Source organism: Lytechinus variegatus, chromosome 3, assembly GCF_018143015.1.
Source record: "Lytechinus variegatus isolate NC3 chromosome 3, Lvar_3.0, whole genome shotgun sequence".
In the NCBI taxonomy this organism is placed as follows: domain Eukaryota; kingdom Metazoa; phylum Echinodermata; class Echinoidea; order Temnopleuroida; family Toxopneustidae; genus Lytechinus; species Lytechinus variegatus.
In genome coordinates, this window is record NC_054742.1 from 67,056,211 (window position 1) to 67,074,816 (window position 18,606).

At 35.7% G+C, this 18,606-nt stretch overlaps 1 protein-coding gene across 1 annotated transcript; it reads right to left on the reverse strand.

Moving 5' to 3' along the window:
• Positions 1-5,293: 5,293 nt before the first annotated feature.
• Positions 5,294-17,152, reverse strand: LOC121411742 (ATP synthase subunit gamma, mitochondrial-like). Its single transcript, XM_041604579.1, has 8 exons — positions 17,012-17,152; positions 14,892-14,923; positions 14,288-14,419; positions 13,548-13,749; positions 10,647-10,790; positions 10,200-10,264; positions 8,285-8,440; positions 5,294-6,058 (listed from the first exon to the last, which is right to left on the reverse strand). Exons 2-8 carry the CDS (start codon positions 14,908-14,910, stop codon positions 5,955-5,957), a joined length of 822 nt encoding a protein of 273 aa, XP_041460513.1. The 5' UTR covers positions 14,911-14,923; positions 17,012-17,152; the 3' UTR covers positions 5,294-5,954.
• Positions 17,153-18,606: the final 1,454 nt, after the last annotated feature.

The window sequence follows — 18,606 nt, forward strand, 5'->3', positions numbered from 1 at the left end:
TATTTTTCTAAATCAATGTGTCCAATGATTGGTAGGCATCAGTTCGCCTTAAAAGACGATGGTGTAGCGCTAGGCCTTACATTTTCGAGAGTGACTATAGAGCTCCACTCTAGAGTGGCAGTCTTGATCTAGAGCAAATTTTTACAGATGAAGGAGGATGGCGCTGAGACACGTTTATATAGAGATGCTGCCCTAGCCTTCCTCCTAGGCCTTTGGTCTGCCAATTTAGCATTCCGATTATTTTCTGACGTCTTGACCCCTGTACTTAGTAGCTCTCCATAGAATGGATGGCGACTATCATCTACACCTTCATAAGTGTTAGTGTCTATGCCGGCAAGTTTTATGTCATATTTGCATGTGTCTTTAAAACGGAGGTGTGATCTATCGATGGGGTGAGACCAATCACACAGCTTACCTTACCTTGGCGAATCCAAAAAGGGATTCGCCAAGGTTTCATGGGGCAAACATGCCCCAACCACCTGAGGTGCCTTGACTAAGGAGCGAGAATAAGCTTTTGATGCTAGCACGTACGCTGAAGGGCCTCTGTATTTTTCACTTTGTCCTGCCATTTAACGTGCATGATACGTCCGAGGCAGCTGACATGGAAGGTGTTTAGCCACTTTTCTTGGTCGGCGTACGTTTTCCAGGACTTACTTCCGTGCAGGAGCTTGGCCATGACTGTGACAGATTTTACAATCCTGATGCTTATATGCTTGTCCTGTGAAAGGGGACAAGAGACATATAGTCGGTCCAAGGTAGGTGAGGAGTCCACCATAACCAGACGAGTGTGTGCTGTTGATATACATATCTGGAGGACAGTCGGTGTCTTGAGTCTATCAGGATTTCTGACTGTCTCAAAGTCTGATGGATGGTCCAAACCCCTTACATGCACAAGACAGGCAGCTGTTATGTATGACTAGGTCTTGTACTCCCACTTCTTGAGAGGCAGGGGCGACATCGTTTCCGTAAAACATTTCACGAATGAGAACAATCCTGACCGTGGAACAGTCTTGGGGAGCCTATCTTCTGCAGGAGGCTAAAGAGTGCACTCCTGCTGACCAAGTCAATGGCTCTTGTCAGGAGGAAAAGTCCAATAATAATTATAAAGGAAGTTAATAATTAAATCAATTTTTTTGAAAAAAAATACGGAGAAATCACTTTTTAATTCAAATAATACTTTAAAGTCATTTCACTGGAAAAGTATGGTTGCACAGAAATAAAAAAGGGATCAAAACTCCCGAAATCATAGCCCAAACCTTGAATGGTTTAATTCTAAAGTAAGCGGTTAATGACGAAATCTATCAACCATCTGACCATCTTAGACATGACTTGACCTCGAACTAAAAATGGAGTGATTAAAAGAAATGAATCATTCTCACTGAAATCCCCTTACATGAGCTCCAATACATAACAACAACCTTATTAGGGACAGCACTTCTTCAAGGTTCAATAGTCTCGGAAGTAGTTTTTTTTATTTCTTAATATGGCGTTTAGTGGTCATGTTGGATTATTTTGACCTGGAGATGATCCTACATTGCAAAATTATGAACACAAATTGAATAAACATAACAAATAACTCACGAAAAGAGGGATATTATTCATGATTCTGGGACAAAAACTTGAGAATTAATAAAAGAAATGAGTATCTTACTGAAATCCCTTTACATTAGTTCTAACACGTATAAGCCTCAGACAGTAATTTTTCAAGATGGCGGTTGGCGGCCATCTTGGATTTTATCTGAAGATTATCCTTTGTGCAAAATAACTACATGAATTGAATCAACATACCTAATGACTCATGAATAGAGTTATGCATGATTCTGGGGCAAAGGGTTCAAAAATTGATATTTCAAGATGGTGTCATATGGCGGCCATCTTGGATTTGACCTGAAGATGACATTATATTGCAAAATAGAAAGCAGAAATGGATTCTGCACACCCCAAAACCCCTAAGTAGAGGCATTACTCGTCATTCTTGGGCAAGGGGAACAAAAGTCAATTTTTCAAGATTGCATATGGCGGCCATCTTGGATTTGACCTGAAGATGACCTTATATTGCAAAAATGATTACAGAAATCAGTTCTACACATCTCTAAACCCCTAAAACGAGTCATTACTCATCATTTTGTGGACAGGGGTTCAAAAGTTAGGTTTTCAAGATGGCATCTGGCGGCCATTTTGGATTTATGCAAATTAGCAAAATTGCCCAAACGGCAACTTTTGGCAACCAAGCTGAATTTGTTCTAGGACCCCTTAGGAACACGAATCAAGAAAAAAACTTCATCGGAAAGAACATTTCTAGGTTGGTGTATTGAGCCTATGAGACTGTCAAATCGACTAAATACAGAGACCGAAGTTGTAGCGCGATCTGTACAGGGGACTTAATGGCCATATGTTTATGTACTTAAGATCGGATAAAACGGGGAAGTGAATTTGCGCGACAGCTGAGGTAAGTCACTGTTTTTGTCCCTTTTAATTTGATTTTTCTCCGTTTTTTGGCTATTAATGCCAAGAGGGAATATTAATTTGCATTTTGGTCGCGTTAATTTTCAAAATTTTTATTCATTAAAGACAAAAATTGAAAAGCCCCGACGGGGGGATTTTGCATTGCAAGTCCCCTAATGGTGGGTGCATGATAGCGAGCCGTCTGTGTACGAGGAGAATTAAAAAAAATGTTAAAAAACTCCTCGAAACAGACGGCTGCCAGCTGTCTAATGAACAAGATGCAAATACCTTTAATAACAATGGAATAATCATGGTGGGCTGTCAAAATCCCATGACTTAATAAATCATTATCTTCAACGACTTATGAAATCTCAAAACGAGAGATACATGTTGCTCTCTAAAAGTAAATTTCACTTGTTTTTTCTTCTTTTGCCTGCTGTCGGGCAGAAATGTTAACCTCTTTTATCTTGGTATTGTGTTGATGATCGGTATACCGAACGTTTTATTTACTACTTATACTGTTCTGATTATCAGTTTAACAATCCATATCTAATTTGGAAGAATTCAAACAATGCATACTTGGCCCTGGCCAAATCATATATAAATTGCAGAATTCAGTTGTGTGCAGGACAGGAGAATCTGGGATGCTAGAATAGCCAAACATTGTCTGACTATCCATTCCCTGCATCACCCCCCCCCCATCCACCCCCAGTGAGGGAACGGCATTGCCGTTGGCCCTTATCCATATTTTCAGATGTGTAAAGGACAACGCACACCTTTTGCTTAATTACTTAAAATGTGAATGAAAAAGTATCTTTTTATTTGAGATTAAAATTAATTGAAAGGATACAAATAGAAAAAAAAATTGATGACTGCAAGCCTTTATTTTTCAGTGCAGGCCGAATTCGTTTCAAATTGTATATTGGCATCGAATTCTACTACGTTTTATTCCAAAATCGGGTCGCAGACCAATCGTAAGATGTGCGGTGGCCTTTATAGGAACCTGTTATCAAAATGACAAAAGGTTCAGAAGATATGTAAAATCAGAGCAGTCCAGTTTTGAAAAAAAGAAATACAACTGAAAAATAAGCTTTTTTTGTCTGATAAACAATGCCCTGCTATTAAACCTGGACTGATTCTATTGTACAGTATTGAGGAAGGCCTGCAAAAATAATAATTAAGACAAGCCCGGGCGGGCAGCAAGGTTAGTTACCTATTCCAAATTGGATGTTGACATAGTGAAGCTACCTTTCCTGAAGTTACTGTAGAGGGATTCTGTGCGTCAGTCCCTCTACGTCTTTGGGATAGAAAGCTTATTCTATCAAAGTCTAAACTCCCAGCAGTGTCATATTTCAAAGAATTTGTCCAACCCTACCTTATTATTACTGGCCTGCAATCTTGAAAATTTTCACATTTTCTTAGTGGCAAGGATATCAAAGGAATGTGTCATGTTGTTACCCCAACTAGAAACAAACTGGCCAGACATTTGAAATATAGGTAACCCTGCCTAAGTCAACCTTCTACAAGTTGAAGCAATTTTTAAGACCAGATTATTCAAAACGTGTTATATACCTCTTCTAAAGTAAAACAGAGGTCTCTGGTCCCAAACGATTCAACTGGGGATGTGTTACCTGTATATAGCACTGGTTCATGACATGGGAACCAACATCCTTCTCACATAGCTCTCAGCAACATACCCAAATGGAAAATGCAGTACTGCGCACTTCATTTGACTTAAAGATTGACTTTACAAGGGAGAATTCACTTAAGAATCAGGTAGGGAGATCCTTCTCAATTCAACACAATTTCACAGAGGTCATTATTGGATATTTAAGTACGTGTTCTTGTTCAAATATCAGTGAATGTTTGTTGATTAATGGGGGGCGGTGGGGACAAATTCTCTGGTGATAAAATATTCAATGGAATCGTTTTTTTTTTCAAAATAAAGTACTGAAGCGATGTCATATATTTTCACACATACCAAGAAAAAATTGTGCAAGGCATTTGTCATTTCTACCACAGACTTGTATTGTTTGCTACTGTCATAAGCAATTGAGCCGTTTAAAAATATTCAGCATTTTTTTAAAGGAAATGAATGACTGCAATATCACTCTGTTTCTTGACACTCTTGTCAGAACAGTTTAACTTCAGAGATGTGGTCTGGGCTAGATAAGCCATCGTTGTCAGTCACACTTTTCAAGACAAAGCAACATTCGCTCATGATTCAGCTACTTCTCATCACATTATATACTCTACGACATATACTCTGGCTACTGATTTCAAAGTCTTTGGAGCTCCTTATTTACTCCAACCCTGATTTCTTCAAATAAGTAACACAAGAACTGAAAGGTGGACCTATTTACTGTACGTAGTCACTATTATCATTATTATTATCAAATAAGAATTTATAGCTTTTTTTTTTGCCAGCAAGTAGTACGGTAATTCAAACCCATATGATATAACTACAAAATGGTATTTTCTATGGGTCTAATGCTAATTCTTCCAATTACCAACTTGTCTACTATAATTTGGTCTACCGTCAGTTCGTCCACTATCCACAGGGTCTTTTTTCCACTCACCATATTGTCTCTAATGACCAGTGGTGCTTCATCAAATCTTCTCATAACAGAATCTCTGGTTGTTAGTTCTATGGTCGATAGAATTGTCCATTTTTTGCACAGGAGAACTGTGACTGAACTTGAAAATGCACTTGGAGATTATGCCAAAATGCAATTATCTGTTCTTTCGGTAGAAACCATATTAGCCACAGCACATGTCGTACCACCATCTCTCAAAGTCATGTCCTAACAGCAAACACAGATAGACAGTCAGCGTTTCTTCTCAAATATTTAGGTCCTCTGGTATTTAATACAATATCAAATCTCTTTGCAGAATACAGTAAGCACTCTCACATAGGTGTGCTATCAGATATTACTCTCAAAATTCTCAACCCCTAAAATCACATAAATTCTTGGAAAGAGACATGCTACAGGGATTTTTAACCCAGTATGAACCAATCATCTCATAAATCATGGCTGGATCTTGAATCTTAGTTCAAGTGAATCCAAAATGATTTTCAAATGAATTTTCTGTTCGGAGCTAATAAATATGAAGGTAGTTGATATATCCATTCTTTAAATCTATCATATTTTCCTTCTAGTCCACTAGAAAGCTACAATGCAATACCCCCCTTTAAAATCAACTTTATGTATATTTAGTGACCATTAATTTGAGTATGTCAATCTAACAAGGTGTGGACAAACTTGTGCTTGCAGTTGTACACACAAATTGCTCTTATAAAGAAGAAGATCTCCATCCGCTCATGTCCCGGACACATTCTGCACCGAAGAATTTGATTGGCCAAAAATAAAACACAATTACAAACACTATGAAGCCGTATATATAGGATCCGTTGGAAGCGAGGAGGGTGTTGGCTCTGACTATTTAATGTACAGGTGTTCCCGCCCTCCTGGCTCTCAACAGAAGGTAATTTTGAAAAGAGACTAGGATCAATCTAAAGCAGCGGCTCCCGAGATGATCTCCACCAGTTCTCTGGTGATGACGGCCTGTCTGGTACGGTTGTACTTCAGGGTTAGCTTGTCAATCATTTCACCTGGGAGTGAAGAGGGAACAGGAAAACATTGATAAAAGGTGTAATGTGTAAATCTAGAGGAAAACCGAAACCATAGCCCTGAATAGCCACATTCTTGAATTTAAAGCATTTTTTAAACAAACAAGATGAGGTACAGGGTTATTGTGCATGTTTATATTTACATATGTCTCCCTTTATCAAATGGTCAAAAATGTGTGAAGGGTAATCCAGGCTGAAAATTTGATCAAAATTGGACAAAGAATGACATAGAAGTGAAATTTCAAAGATTTGCACTATTTTTTGTGAAACAATTATATGAATGTCTTCAAGAATATTCAATGAGCAAATAGGTGTCATATCCACACTTGTTCCTTTGTATTATATTATATGAAATTATGTTTATTCAAATTTATCCTCCAAGAAATAAAAAACACGGACAACTGATTTAATGCAATAGATATTCATTGCTGCAAATTATTTCATTATGTATGAAAATATGAAACAATGATTTCATGTAATAACATAAAGGACATGACATTATCAGTCCACCTAATGAATATTATACTATGATGTGCATATATTGTTTTCACCAAATATTACTAAACTAACTTTGTTGTTCGTGAGAAGATTTTGATGATATTTTCAGCATATTGCTTGGTGAATTTTACTCCAATTTATTAACATGTAATTTCTTTCTGCCTTTGAGTTTGAAATGGTGTGCATGAAGCATTGAAATTTAGGTTGTTTGCTGGTAATACAAACACTAGATTTTGATGAATTATTCATTACCCCCAATAGGATGTTATTGTCAAAAGCGATGGAGCAATCACGAGTGGTATAAGAGCAAACGTCCGAATGCTTCTTTCTCACCAGCTGTACCATCGCCACTTGCGATCACATTTGTGCTATGGATTGTAATAAGCCAGTTCACGGTTAGCTCATTATCAACTTTTCTCCAATGACCTTTGTGATTTTTCATGAGGATGAGCACTATCATTTTCAAATGTAGATGTTGCGTCAGCTTTACCGGTATAGTATTCAAATTCTAAGAACAAAAGGCATTGTATAGACCAGGTGACTAGAATAGCACATCAGGGATAAAGTTTGGAAATCTGTTTTAATGTCTGCCTTTGGCACATTTGACTATTGTTTAGGCTACTGTCATATACCAGTGATTATGAAGGCTCTAATTATTACTCTTCAGCTTGGATGTGATAAAATGAATATCTTGAAAGGAATACATAAATAGGGGAAGGCGGGGTAAGTTGTGACAGTTTTTGCTTTTTGCATGTTAGAATTGATATGATTAATAATCTTGTCAAAATAAGTACCTTGCCTTGAAATTTAATCCTTCTGAAATATTTTCCACCTATATATAACTTTCTATCCCCACATTGAAAGTCATCGTGACCTTTGAAAAAAACGATGTCAAATGGCTCAACTTGCCCCATATATGGGGTAAGTTTGAGCAACCTTCTGGGGTAAGTTGAGCCACAAAAACTATGTACAAAATGTATGAAGGGAGAACCAGCATGTCAATTTTTTGTTTAAAGTCTTTTCACTTGCCAATTCTCTATAAATACTAACATCCTTTAAAAGGAAAAGAGCAGTCATGTAAATTTGCTCCTTTCAGCCAGCATTTCAATCGATTTTTATGGTTTGTTTGTTTTTTAAGATACATTACCATAGGAATTACCATGGCTCAACTTGCCCCATGCTGTTTGGCTCAACTTACCCCAGTCCGAACTTAGTGCGATAATTTTGTATCCACACATTTATTATGCATCCATCATATAAAAGACTATGACAAGAATGAAGATCCATACCTGGACTAATAATGTTGTTATCATGTCTTTATTATATTTAAAGACATGTATGTTTATAAAGCACTTATCTATTTCACACTCTTTTTTACTTTTTTGGCTGAAATTCATATTTTTCCCTCTAAAAAACTGCTTTTGTTTCAAAGTTGAAAACAATGTGGTGGGGTTAGGTGTTATGCTATGGGTCATCGATACATGACACCACCACAATGTCTGACTCATTCATTATTGGCCTGGGGCCGGTGGCTCAACTTGCCCCTATGCTCAACTTACCCCGCCTTCCCTAATCATCAAATCACAAATGCCTGTCAGTGAATTTGAAAGCCACCTTCATGGTTTATCTCAAATGACCTTTTTCTGCTTGTGCGCAGTTTACAATCGTGAACAGGCTTATAGCTGTTAATAACCCTGTGATTATACTGACCTGCATTCTTTGTGGCATTGTCCATAGCAGTCATCCTAGAGCTCTGTTCACTGCAGTTTCCTTCCATCATACACGTGTAGATCACACTGGCCAGCTGGAACTCACTGTAGTTCCTCAAGATGTCTGCATCGACGTCATCATACACGCTCATCTTTTCTGTATGGGGGATAGTGTCACATCAAAGCTCATGTTACAGGTCACATGATCCATTACATGACCAATTAACCCTATACACATACGTTAATACAGCAGACTCTGCATAAGTCGACCTTCTATGAGTAATAAAATTTACTTTATAGTATTAAAGGGAAGTTCACCCTGACAAAAAGTTTATTGTAAAAATAGCAGAAAAAAATAATTAAAAATATTGCCGAAGGTTTGAGAAAAATTCATCAAATAATTAAAAAGTTATTAGAATTTCAATTATTTGATTTGTGACGTCATATGCGAGCAGCATCCTTACATAGAGAATGGTAAAAAATCAATGAAATGTCATTTTCTCAGAAAATTGAAAATGGTTTTCACTGTAACTTTTGTATATCAATAGACAAATCGTTTCACACCCGATCATGAAAAGAAAACAAAATTAAGTCATCAGGAACCATACCAAATTTAAAATTCATACATTATTTATTACATAACACATGGGGCAGCTGCTCGTTTATGACGTCACAAATTCAAAATTTTGAACTCTAATAACTTTCTTACTCTTTAACGGATTTTCCTCAAACCTTCACCAATATTTTTTACTATTTTTTCTGCTATTTTTAAAACAAAGTTTTCTTCAGGGTGAACTTCCCCTTAAACCAAAGCATTATTTCAGACAAAACATGTAAGTAATTAGCCTATTAAGGTCTCGCCTACATGTATTTAAAGAGAAATTCCAGTAGTTGCATTAAACACTGATTTCATGAGAAAGTCTGTAAAACCAGGCTTAATTGTCAGTATATCATCGAGGATGAAGATCTGGTACAATTACATAAACTGAACTTTGTGAAATCTTGAAATCTACGCTGAAAAACGTTCACACTGAAGATCACCAACACAGATAGGAACACGTGGGACAGTGTATTATTATTGCTGGAATAAAGACCCGACGGAAGTGACCGAATCTGCACTTATTTTGCTTATTTCTCAGCAATTACACAGTTTCTCCCAGAACCCTTTGGCACATATTTTTTATTCATACAAACAGACACTTGGGTGGTATTATATTAGATTCTGTAAAAGTCATTTTGAGATCGTTACCAAAACTGGAATTTATCTTTAAGTCAAACAGATTTCTCTGGTCCTAAAAAGAACTGACACAACCCTCTTCACAAGAGAGTCATCTGTATAACTAACAAGGTACTTGGCCTGTAAATGTCATCTTGCCAGAGTACCAGCAATTCTAAATCCCTTTGAAAAAGTATGCAGGAATATTGGAGACACTTTACTCTACAGCATTGATGTTCATTAATTAATTACAATCCTGTCCATAGAATGATTTTAAATAATATCATTTTAATCAGAAATTAATTCAAACGTAGTAATTCGTTCGTATATTGAAAAGCCTAATTTTTAAAGGTTAAAGAAAGAAAGATAAGTCTAAATAAATCATTGAGGGGCGATTTCATAAAATACCTACGTCCAACCCCCTACATGAATGTGAGAGACCTTCATGAAATTTTCTGTCTTTGATTTCTTTTTTTTTTTGGACAGTCTGTAATGTTCTCAAAGGACCATGACTTGGTCAGCTCATTAAGTGAAGAAAGGCTTGAGAAAAATGGGGGTTGGACATTCAAAAAGGTTGATCATTTTATGGAATTGCCCTGATGATATTGATAACAATGAGAAAGATGAACAAATGATACTGCAAATTGTTAAAAAAGAATGAGAGATGAAGGTAATGTTTTAAGTAGCATTTACAACGTACCTGCCGTACTGAGCGTATCAAAGGGAACAACAGGCTGCCTGGAAGTTGTGTATGCAACAACAGATCTACAAAGCAATCAAGAAATTAATGATTATTTCTGACGTTGAGAATGTAGTGTAGAATATGATGTTGATATTGATGCTGATGATATGATGAAGATAATGTGATGACGAGTATGATGATGATGTGATTACGAATGTTGATGTTGATGATTATGATGATGAAGTCGATGGTAATGTGATTATTTATGATGATAATAAGATGAAAATAATGTGATGATGATATTGTGGTGATGTGATTACGAATATGATGATGATTATGATAATGATATGATAATGTGACGATGATGATGGTAATATGATGAAGTTAATGTAATAATGAATATGATATCATGATATTAATAATATGATATGATGATGATAATGATAATAATAATCATATCCTTACCTGAAGGTGTTAAAGATGATCTCTGCTGTGTCAAACTCATAGCCGGAATCCAAGATGGCGTCAGCAATCATGGATGCCTCCACGAAGGTTGGTGGTTTCCTACCATATTCATTCACTGCAAACAGAATATTGTCTGCATGTGTCCTGCAAATAATAAGTGAGATAACAATGTTAATAATAATGAATATTCTGCATTTATGCAATATTTAGTGCTAAAGCCAGGTTTTACAAGGGCTAACAAATGGATTGCAAGGAACACGAATGTCAAAGGTGGCAACGTTTAACATTCACATTTTATGCAGCAGAAAGCACCAGAAGTGCACAAGAATCATGTGCTTCAGGATAGAAAGCTTCCCAAATTGTTCACTTTTAGATCATGAGCAGTTTTACAACTTGTCTTATATGTAGGTGCTTTACAGGTACCATTGTCCTGCTCATCAGATCCTAGCTTGCCCATACATAAGTACTTTCTCCACTCCTGGGGATCAGTCCAGTAGAAATGTCCAAACTCAATTGCTTGGCGTATAATGTCGTTTGCATCATACCTGGTACCCCTTTAATACCATGGTGGAGAGTGGCAAAGGACCAAGTTTGAAGAGGATTCATCAAACCGTGAGAAAGAAACAGGACGGATGGACAAAAAATAATGCCTTCTGAAACCAATGATGGGTATAGGTTAGGTATAAAAATTACCTTGTAGGAGCACCTTGAGCACCTAAGTAAACCCCTCAAAAAAAGTTTGGAAATCTGTGTTTGGCCATTATTTCTCCCAACTCCCAATTTTACACAATGCATATTTGATATCATTCAAAAGATCATTTAATCCTCTTTAAAATGATACCATGCTTTTTATGATCATGCCATCACGAAAAGAGCAGGATTTAAAAGTATTGGACGAGCCGAGGTCTGAATTGAAAAGCTGCATAACAAGCAGAAATAGTCATGAAGGGTCAATACAGAACATGATTCTTTTGTCTGTGTCAATAGAGATGATAATCCATTCAAATCAAGCCTCTACTTCTGTAGCGCTGGTTCTGTGAGATAACATGGTTTGAAATACCCATGCATGTTTGTTTGTTTGTTATGTGTTTGCTTGTGCAGGTGTGTTTGATTCCATGTTAATGTTGATGTTAAGGTGCATGAAAACAAAAGAAACCGCTGAGAAACTCAATCATCACCACGGGGAAAAAAAACAGTGACTTTTAATATTGTGTCATTTTGCAACTTCTGAAATTTGACCTTGCCCCACATTTCAAGGCACTGCACCTCCATGTGAACCATAATCATATCATGTACATGTAGGGTATCATTGTAAAGAAAATTAATGATCTATTCATTGATATTAATAACACATTGATATTTACTAAAAGTCCAATGAGGAATTATCGATCAGAGTCAAAAGAAATGGCTGAGAAACTCACTCATCACCACGGAAAAAAGAACAGTGACTTTCGATGTGTCATTTTGCAATTTTTGAATTTTGACCTTGCCTCACATTTCCAGGCACCGCACCTCCATGTGAACCATAATCATATCATGCTTGTAGGGTATCATTTTAAACAGAATTTAATGTTCTATTCATTGATATTAATCATATAATGATATTTACTAAAACCGAGGAGGGATTATCGATCAAAGTCAGATTTCCAAACTTTTTTTGAGGAGTGAAGATGGATATGTGCACTATACAAATAACCTAATTGTATATAATCATTATTATACGAGACCTAGACAGATCCTTGTGATTTCATGGTTTTGATATCGTTCAGCCCATTTTGCAATGACGTCATCAACCATGCAATTTTGGATCCATTCATCGTGCAATTTCGGGTCCATATGATTTTATCCATTGCACGCGCACACTGAGACTGCAGCTCATGCAGGCATCAGCAGTGCGCATGTTGTAATGACGTACCAATCAACAGACAGAACTCGCAGTGCACGAGCATGTTTTGCATCGAAATTCATAAATTTCATATGAAAAAAAAAACAATTTAGGTGTCATTATAACCAAATAATGTTTTTTTCATTTGTGCAATGGACAGAATACTTCATTCGGTGAAAGATGAAATAATGATCCATTCAATGAGCCTTGTTGAACGGATCATTTCATCTTTCACCTCATGAAGTATTCTGTCCATTGCACTCATAAACATTCATTATGTGTATATTATATTAGAGAAAGTGATATATACCTATTTAAAAAAACAAATACTATCAATATATTACAATCCCTGTCATGAACAAATGAGAAAAATCAACTAGCCACTTGCACTGATGTAACATTTTTTTATGTTGTTCTTTATATCAATCTGGCAGACAAATTGTAGACTCTGGAGGTTCATGTAAGTTACGTACATTGTATATTATGCTACAATTAGTCGTCATTAATAGGTACATTGTGTAATGCATGTGCGATGCTATGAATTCTGCTCACATAACACTCCTATAGAAGCAGGGCCTCTTTCATTTCATACCGGAATGCAAATACAATAATATGTTGTGCTGAAATTTACTGTTACACCTATTATACTTACATGTATACATTTAATAAACATAACACAATGCTTATGATATGACTGTACATTAATCATGATATTCACAAGCTTTAAATGCGTACATGCATTCCCAAACTTCATCAAATGTGTGACTTGAGAACAATTGTGAAGCAGTACATGTATGTCAGTGATTTCACCTCCAACTCATATAAGCTACAGAGCACCTGATAAGGTCAATAAAAAATGCCTGCGAAAACCACTGACAAGTGACTGTGACAAGACGCTTTAATGTAACAAACCCTTGAATGTGGACTCCACACTGAAAACCAGTCATTTGAGCTTATCCAGCCCATAAGTGGAGAATTAATGAATAAAATAAGAAGATGGAATCCAAAGATCTAACCTTTGTAACTGCATCCTAGCTTTGTCTCCTACAATTGCTAATTTGATGTTGGCATTTTCACCCTGTTCATTGATGTATGCCTTGACTGCCTTGGTGACGTTAGAGTGTATACCGCCACAGAGCCCCCTGTCGCTGGACAGTGCTATCACCAGGTGATTCTCCTTATTTTCAGGTGCTTCCAGCTCAGCTTTCTCATATAGAGCTGTCAAGTTGTATCAAAAAAATAAATGAAATTATTCATACTCTCATAAACATGTGATGAGGTGCCGGACAGAACATTAACATTTGTTTGACATTTCATAGTAATTATTTACTAGTTACATGTATTTAGTTGCATCATTGGTAAGAATAATGATCCTTTCCAGTGATATTTGGGATAATCCAGGACCCGTCTAAGTGCTTTTGGACTCTTGTCTTTACATGTAGTTCCAACCAGAGGATTGGGGCTTTGATTGAATCCTTCCACAGGCAGTACTTTTATGCAGCAAGGTATTAATCTATAGCGTGCTTCACACAACCCAGGTGAATAATTTACAGTAGAATGAATATTCAATGCCTACAGAGCCCAAAAGATGCTGAGCCATCAAAGTGGATAATATTGATATTGTTATCAACATTATAAATGTCTGACTTGTAAATCGAGAATTGGACAGTAGAATAAAAATAATTTTGTGACGAAACTATTTTGATATCCCTCTAAACCAATTATAATCATTACATAAGGGGGATAATATGAATACCTGTAGCACCGACACCATACGACCTCGCTGACTTCAGTTCACGTTCTGCTTTGGTATACCTAGCAGCAGCAATCATTTTCATTGACTTGGTAATTTTCTGGATGTTTTTGACCGACTTCAGTCGGTTGGCCACTGTAGAAAGTATAAAAAGTTCATGGATAATGCCCTTCTACATCAGAAATATGATGCAAACATATCAAGTAGACAAGAGTATTTGAAACTACTGTGCCTTCTAGTATTACAAGAGATATTGTATTAATTCATTTTTTTAAATTAAATGAAAATACAACATTCTGTTAAAATTATGCTAATGTTATCATTGTATATATACAGTGTATGTCAAGTAAATGAATTTCGTTAAAAATTCAAATTCAATAACATGGGCAACGTTCCATTTTAATATCACTGATATTGAATTGTTCCAAGGGCATCAAAAGTAACATCCTATTACATAAAATAAAACTTTCAAGAACTTGGACAATCTAATAAAATTATAAATTCAACACCCATTAGCATGGTATAAATTTATACTGCTTTTTAAAATTATGACGACATGTACATGTACTACAGTATGAATGCAAGACCAGAGTGAATAGTTACTTACAAAGTTTGAGGGTCGCCATAGCTGTAAATGAGCTGTAAATATAAAAGAAATGAAACAAGTCTGTAAGATTTTAAAATTACATGCAAATCTAGAAAGATTGAGGATTAACTTTTCGAAGTAGCATGTAACAAATGAAGGCTCATTTTTTGTTGCCACACAAGGTCATCGTGCAGGGAAGTGTGGATGGGATTTGCATCGTATCATCTGCAAACATTGGAGGGAAAAAAAATGAATAAAGGGTGATTTTTCTTGATTCTGCACCATTTTTTGAGGTGTCCAATTGTACATTATAGATGGCCTGCAAGTGAGATCATCAAATCATTCCATTGGCAATGATCTTTTTTTTGCTCATTATTCTCTCATGTAATCATAATCATCTGTAATTCTAATGTTACAGATATCTGACATTGCATACATCAGGAAGATTCTACAAAACAAGTGATGGTAAATTGATCAGAACAATAATCTCAAATTGCATTTGTTTATCAAAGCAATTGTACTTTTTTTTAGCTACTGCTGTTCTCAAGTAAAATTCTGATCCTATGAATGTGCATCACAAATTTGTGACAGAAGGATGGCAGATATTGCAAAGTAAATAATCATGATTTTGTACATTCACCGCCACTTAAAGGACAAATCCACCCCAACAAAAAGTTCGTTTAAATAAAAAGAGAAAAATCCAACAAGCATAACACTGAAAATGTCATCAAATTCGGACGTAAAATAAGATTCTTAGACATTTTTAAGTTTTGCTTAATTTTGCATAACAGTTGTATGCACATCCTGGTTGGAATGCAATTGAGGAAACTGATGACATCATCCACCTACTATTTCTTTTGTACTTTATTTCAAATATGAGATTTTCTAATTTTCTCCTCACTGACATGGAAAAAAATTAATTTCTCCTTGAACATGTGGAATTAGCATAGTTTAATATGAAATGGTTCAGTCAAGTTTGGTCCTTGTTTTAAATCTGTAAGAAATGAAAAAAAGAAATAGTGAGGGACATCGCCTGTCTCACTTGCATGTCACTGAATTGTGTGTGGTAAATATCCGAAATATCATTAACCCTTTACGCCCTGATGTTGCAATTGTGCACATTCGTACAATTTAATTCAACAATCATAATAATTAGTTTTCTCCTCATACCTTCAAATTAGGTAAACTAATAAAAGACAATAGTTTTTTTAGAAAACATCTGTATTTTAATAATAAGTATCAATGGTGCAATATGGAAATCTTGAATTTAAGAAAATAACATGGAAACAATCGTCATTATTTTCCCCTAAAAAGTTGATTCAGCTTGCAAAGACTTTACCAAGAAGATATCACAAATCTCGCTAATACAAAAATCCTGCCACGTTTTTTGAACACCTGCACTCATAAACATGTATCATGCAAAGAAGTATTTCCTGTATGGCTGTACCTCAATTTACATCATCATAGGATTAGGAAGACATGAAATCAAAGCGAACATAACTCCAAAATTCCAAACAGTCGTGTAAGTTTTCTCTGCATATAATACTACATCCTCTTCAGAAAAACTGAATAGGAATCGACTGTCACACTGAGCCTCAGCATGCTCAGAGTCAGAGTCTGACTCTGGGGTCATTGTTCAACACACTCTGTGTGTGGAATTTGAAATTGCATGAATTATTTTCACTGGCTGCTTAACATCCACCCCAAATCGACTTGCGATTAATTGCAACTTTTGCCCCCCAAAAGTTTAAATTCTGCTTTTAGTTTTACTATATTTGAACATTACATTTTATAATTTCATGAGATTTTTTGCCATGTTATAATTTTAGAACATAAAGCCAAGACAAAGATGATAAGAATGAATTAAAATAAATTTTTGTATGATATTATAAATGAAAATATTTATATAAAGATTTCTCGTCCAGGCACTACTGCGAATTCCACGACTGCTGCATTTACACCGTGCAATCGCCAGGGGAACTGAAAAAGTGCATTTTAGGTATTCCCATTTTTGGTACATTTATATACTTTATATTTCACTAAATCAACGTACATCAATAAATTATAATTCGATAAACGACTCATATTACGTAAACGCTATTTCATTCAGTCATTATGAAGTGAAAGATTATTCAACTCACCCTCTGTACCGGTACCACGCACAATATTCACCGGTATTTTCACCAAGCTGGGCATGCAGTTAGCTGCATATAGGGGTCGGGTAGGTACGGCACGGGGTCGATCGGGTACGCGCTGGTATCGGTTTGCAAGCATTGATCCTACTGCTAGTGCGACGATGATGAGCGCATGCTCAGTAACCCCTGTATCTGCCCTAAGTCAATCAAAAGATGGCGCTAAACCACTTTTATTTACCGTATGTCAAAAGTCTGACTGACTTCAGAGAGTAATGTTGGGCAGATGTTGACAAGTTGTCACTATAATAAGTGAAAGCCTATGGATCATAATTATCATAGGCCCTAAATCAACACCAGGGAAGTCCCACTTCCCTGTCAACACCAATACCGACCCTGCATTTTCATCATCATCATCATCATCAAAATATCGCCACCAGCACGGTAGCACCAATATCATCATCATAATAATCATCATCATCATCAATATCACCACCACCACCAATATCATCATCATCATCAATATCACCACCACCAATATCATCAGCATCATCATCAATATCACCACCACCACCAATATCATCAGCATCATCATCATCATCAATATCACCACCACCACCAATATCATCAGCATTATCATCATCATCAATATCACCACCACCACCAATATCATCATCATCATCAATATCACCACCACTACCAATATCATCAGCATCATCATCAATATCACCACCCGACCATCATCATAATCATCATCGTCGTCGTCATCATCATCATTATATTGTCAACACTCACTGATCATAGACCCTAAAATATTGTATACACATCTCTCACCCACTCAATACACATGTCATGATAAAATTGATCCTGATGATAAAATAAAGACTTTCTTTTATGACTTTTATCTTCAGATTTTCTTTTATTGACACAAACTGCAGTAGTACAAGACCGATTGCTCATCTTGCAATGTACAGAATTATCCACCATTTTTTCCTTCCTTTTTAATTATGTAGTACTTTTTTTTTCATGATCTTGATGTTCGACAGAAAACGATAATAAAATATTCAAAGTCATCTTTTTAATCTAAATCTTCCATTTGGATAACGTTTATTTTGTTTTCTGTAAATAATAAATTACAAAGTGTATCACTATTTGCCATTTTTATGAACATTTCCATGATTTTTAAGAATATATAACATATCAGAATGAAATACATGATCTAACTTAAAAAGAAATCATTCCAAGTAATTGAAACTAAACATATTATATGTTGCTATTGCGTATTATTTTATGATATTTTTCAAAAAACACATTATATATCATATATAATTAAATATGTGATAATTTCTAACTTTTTATTTGAAGTATTCGAAACTAAAGAAATCAGAAGTTGCCATTGTTTCGCAACAATATCACATAAGTTGTGTCAACAGAATAAAGTAATGTCAAGAAATTAATTTTGTATGAATAACAGTACTGGTTTATCGAATAAAAAAGATACGCGTCATTAATGAAAAAAACATTATAAACAAACCAAGTTTAGAAAATGCGTTTTTATCTATAACAATACCATACAAAAAATTATCAAAGTCATTTAATTTTGT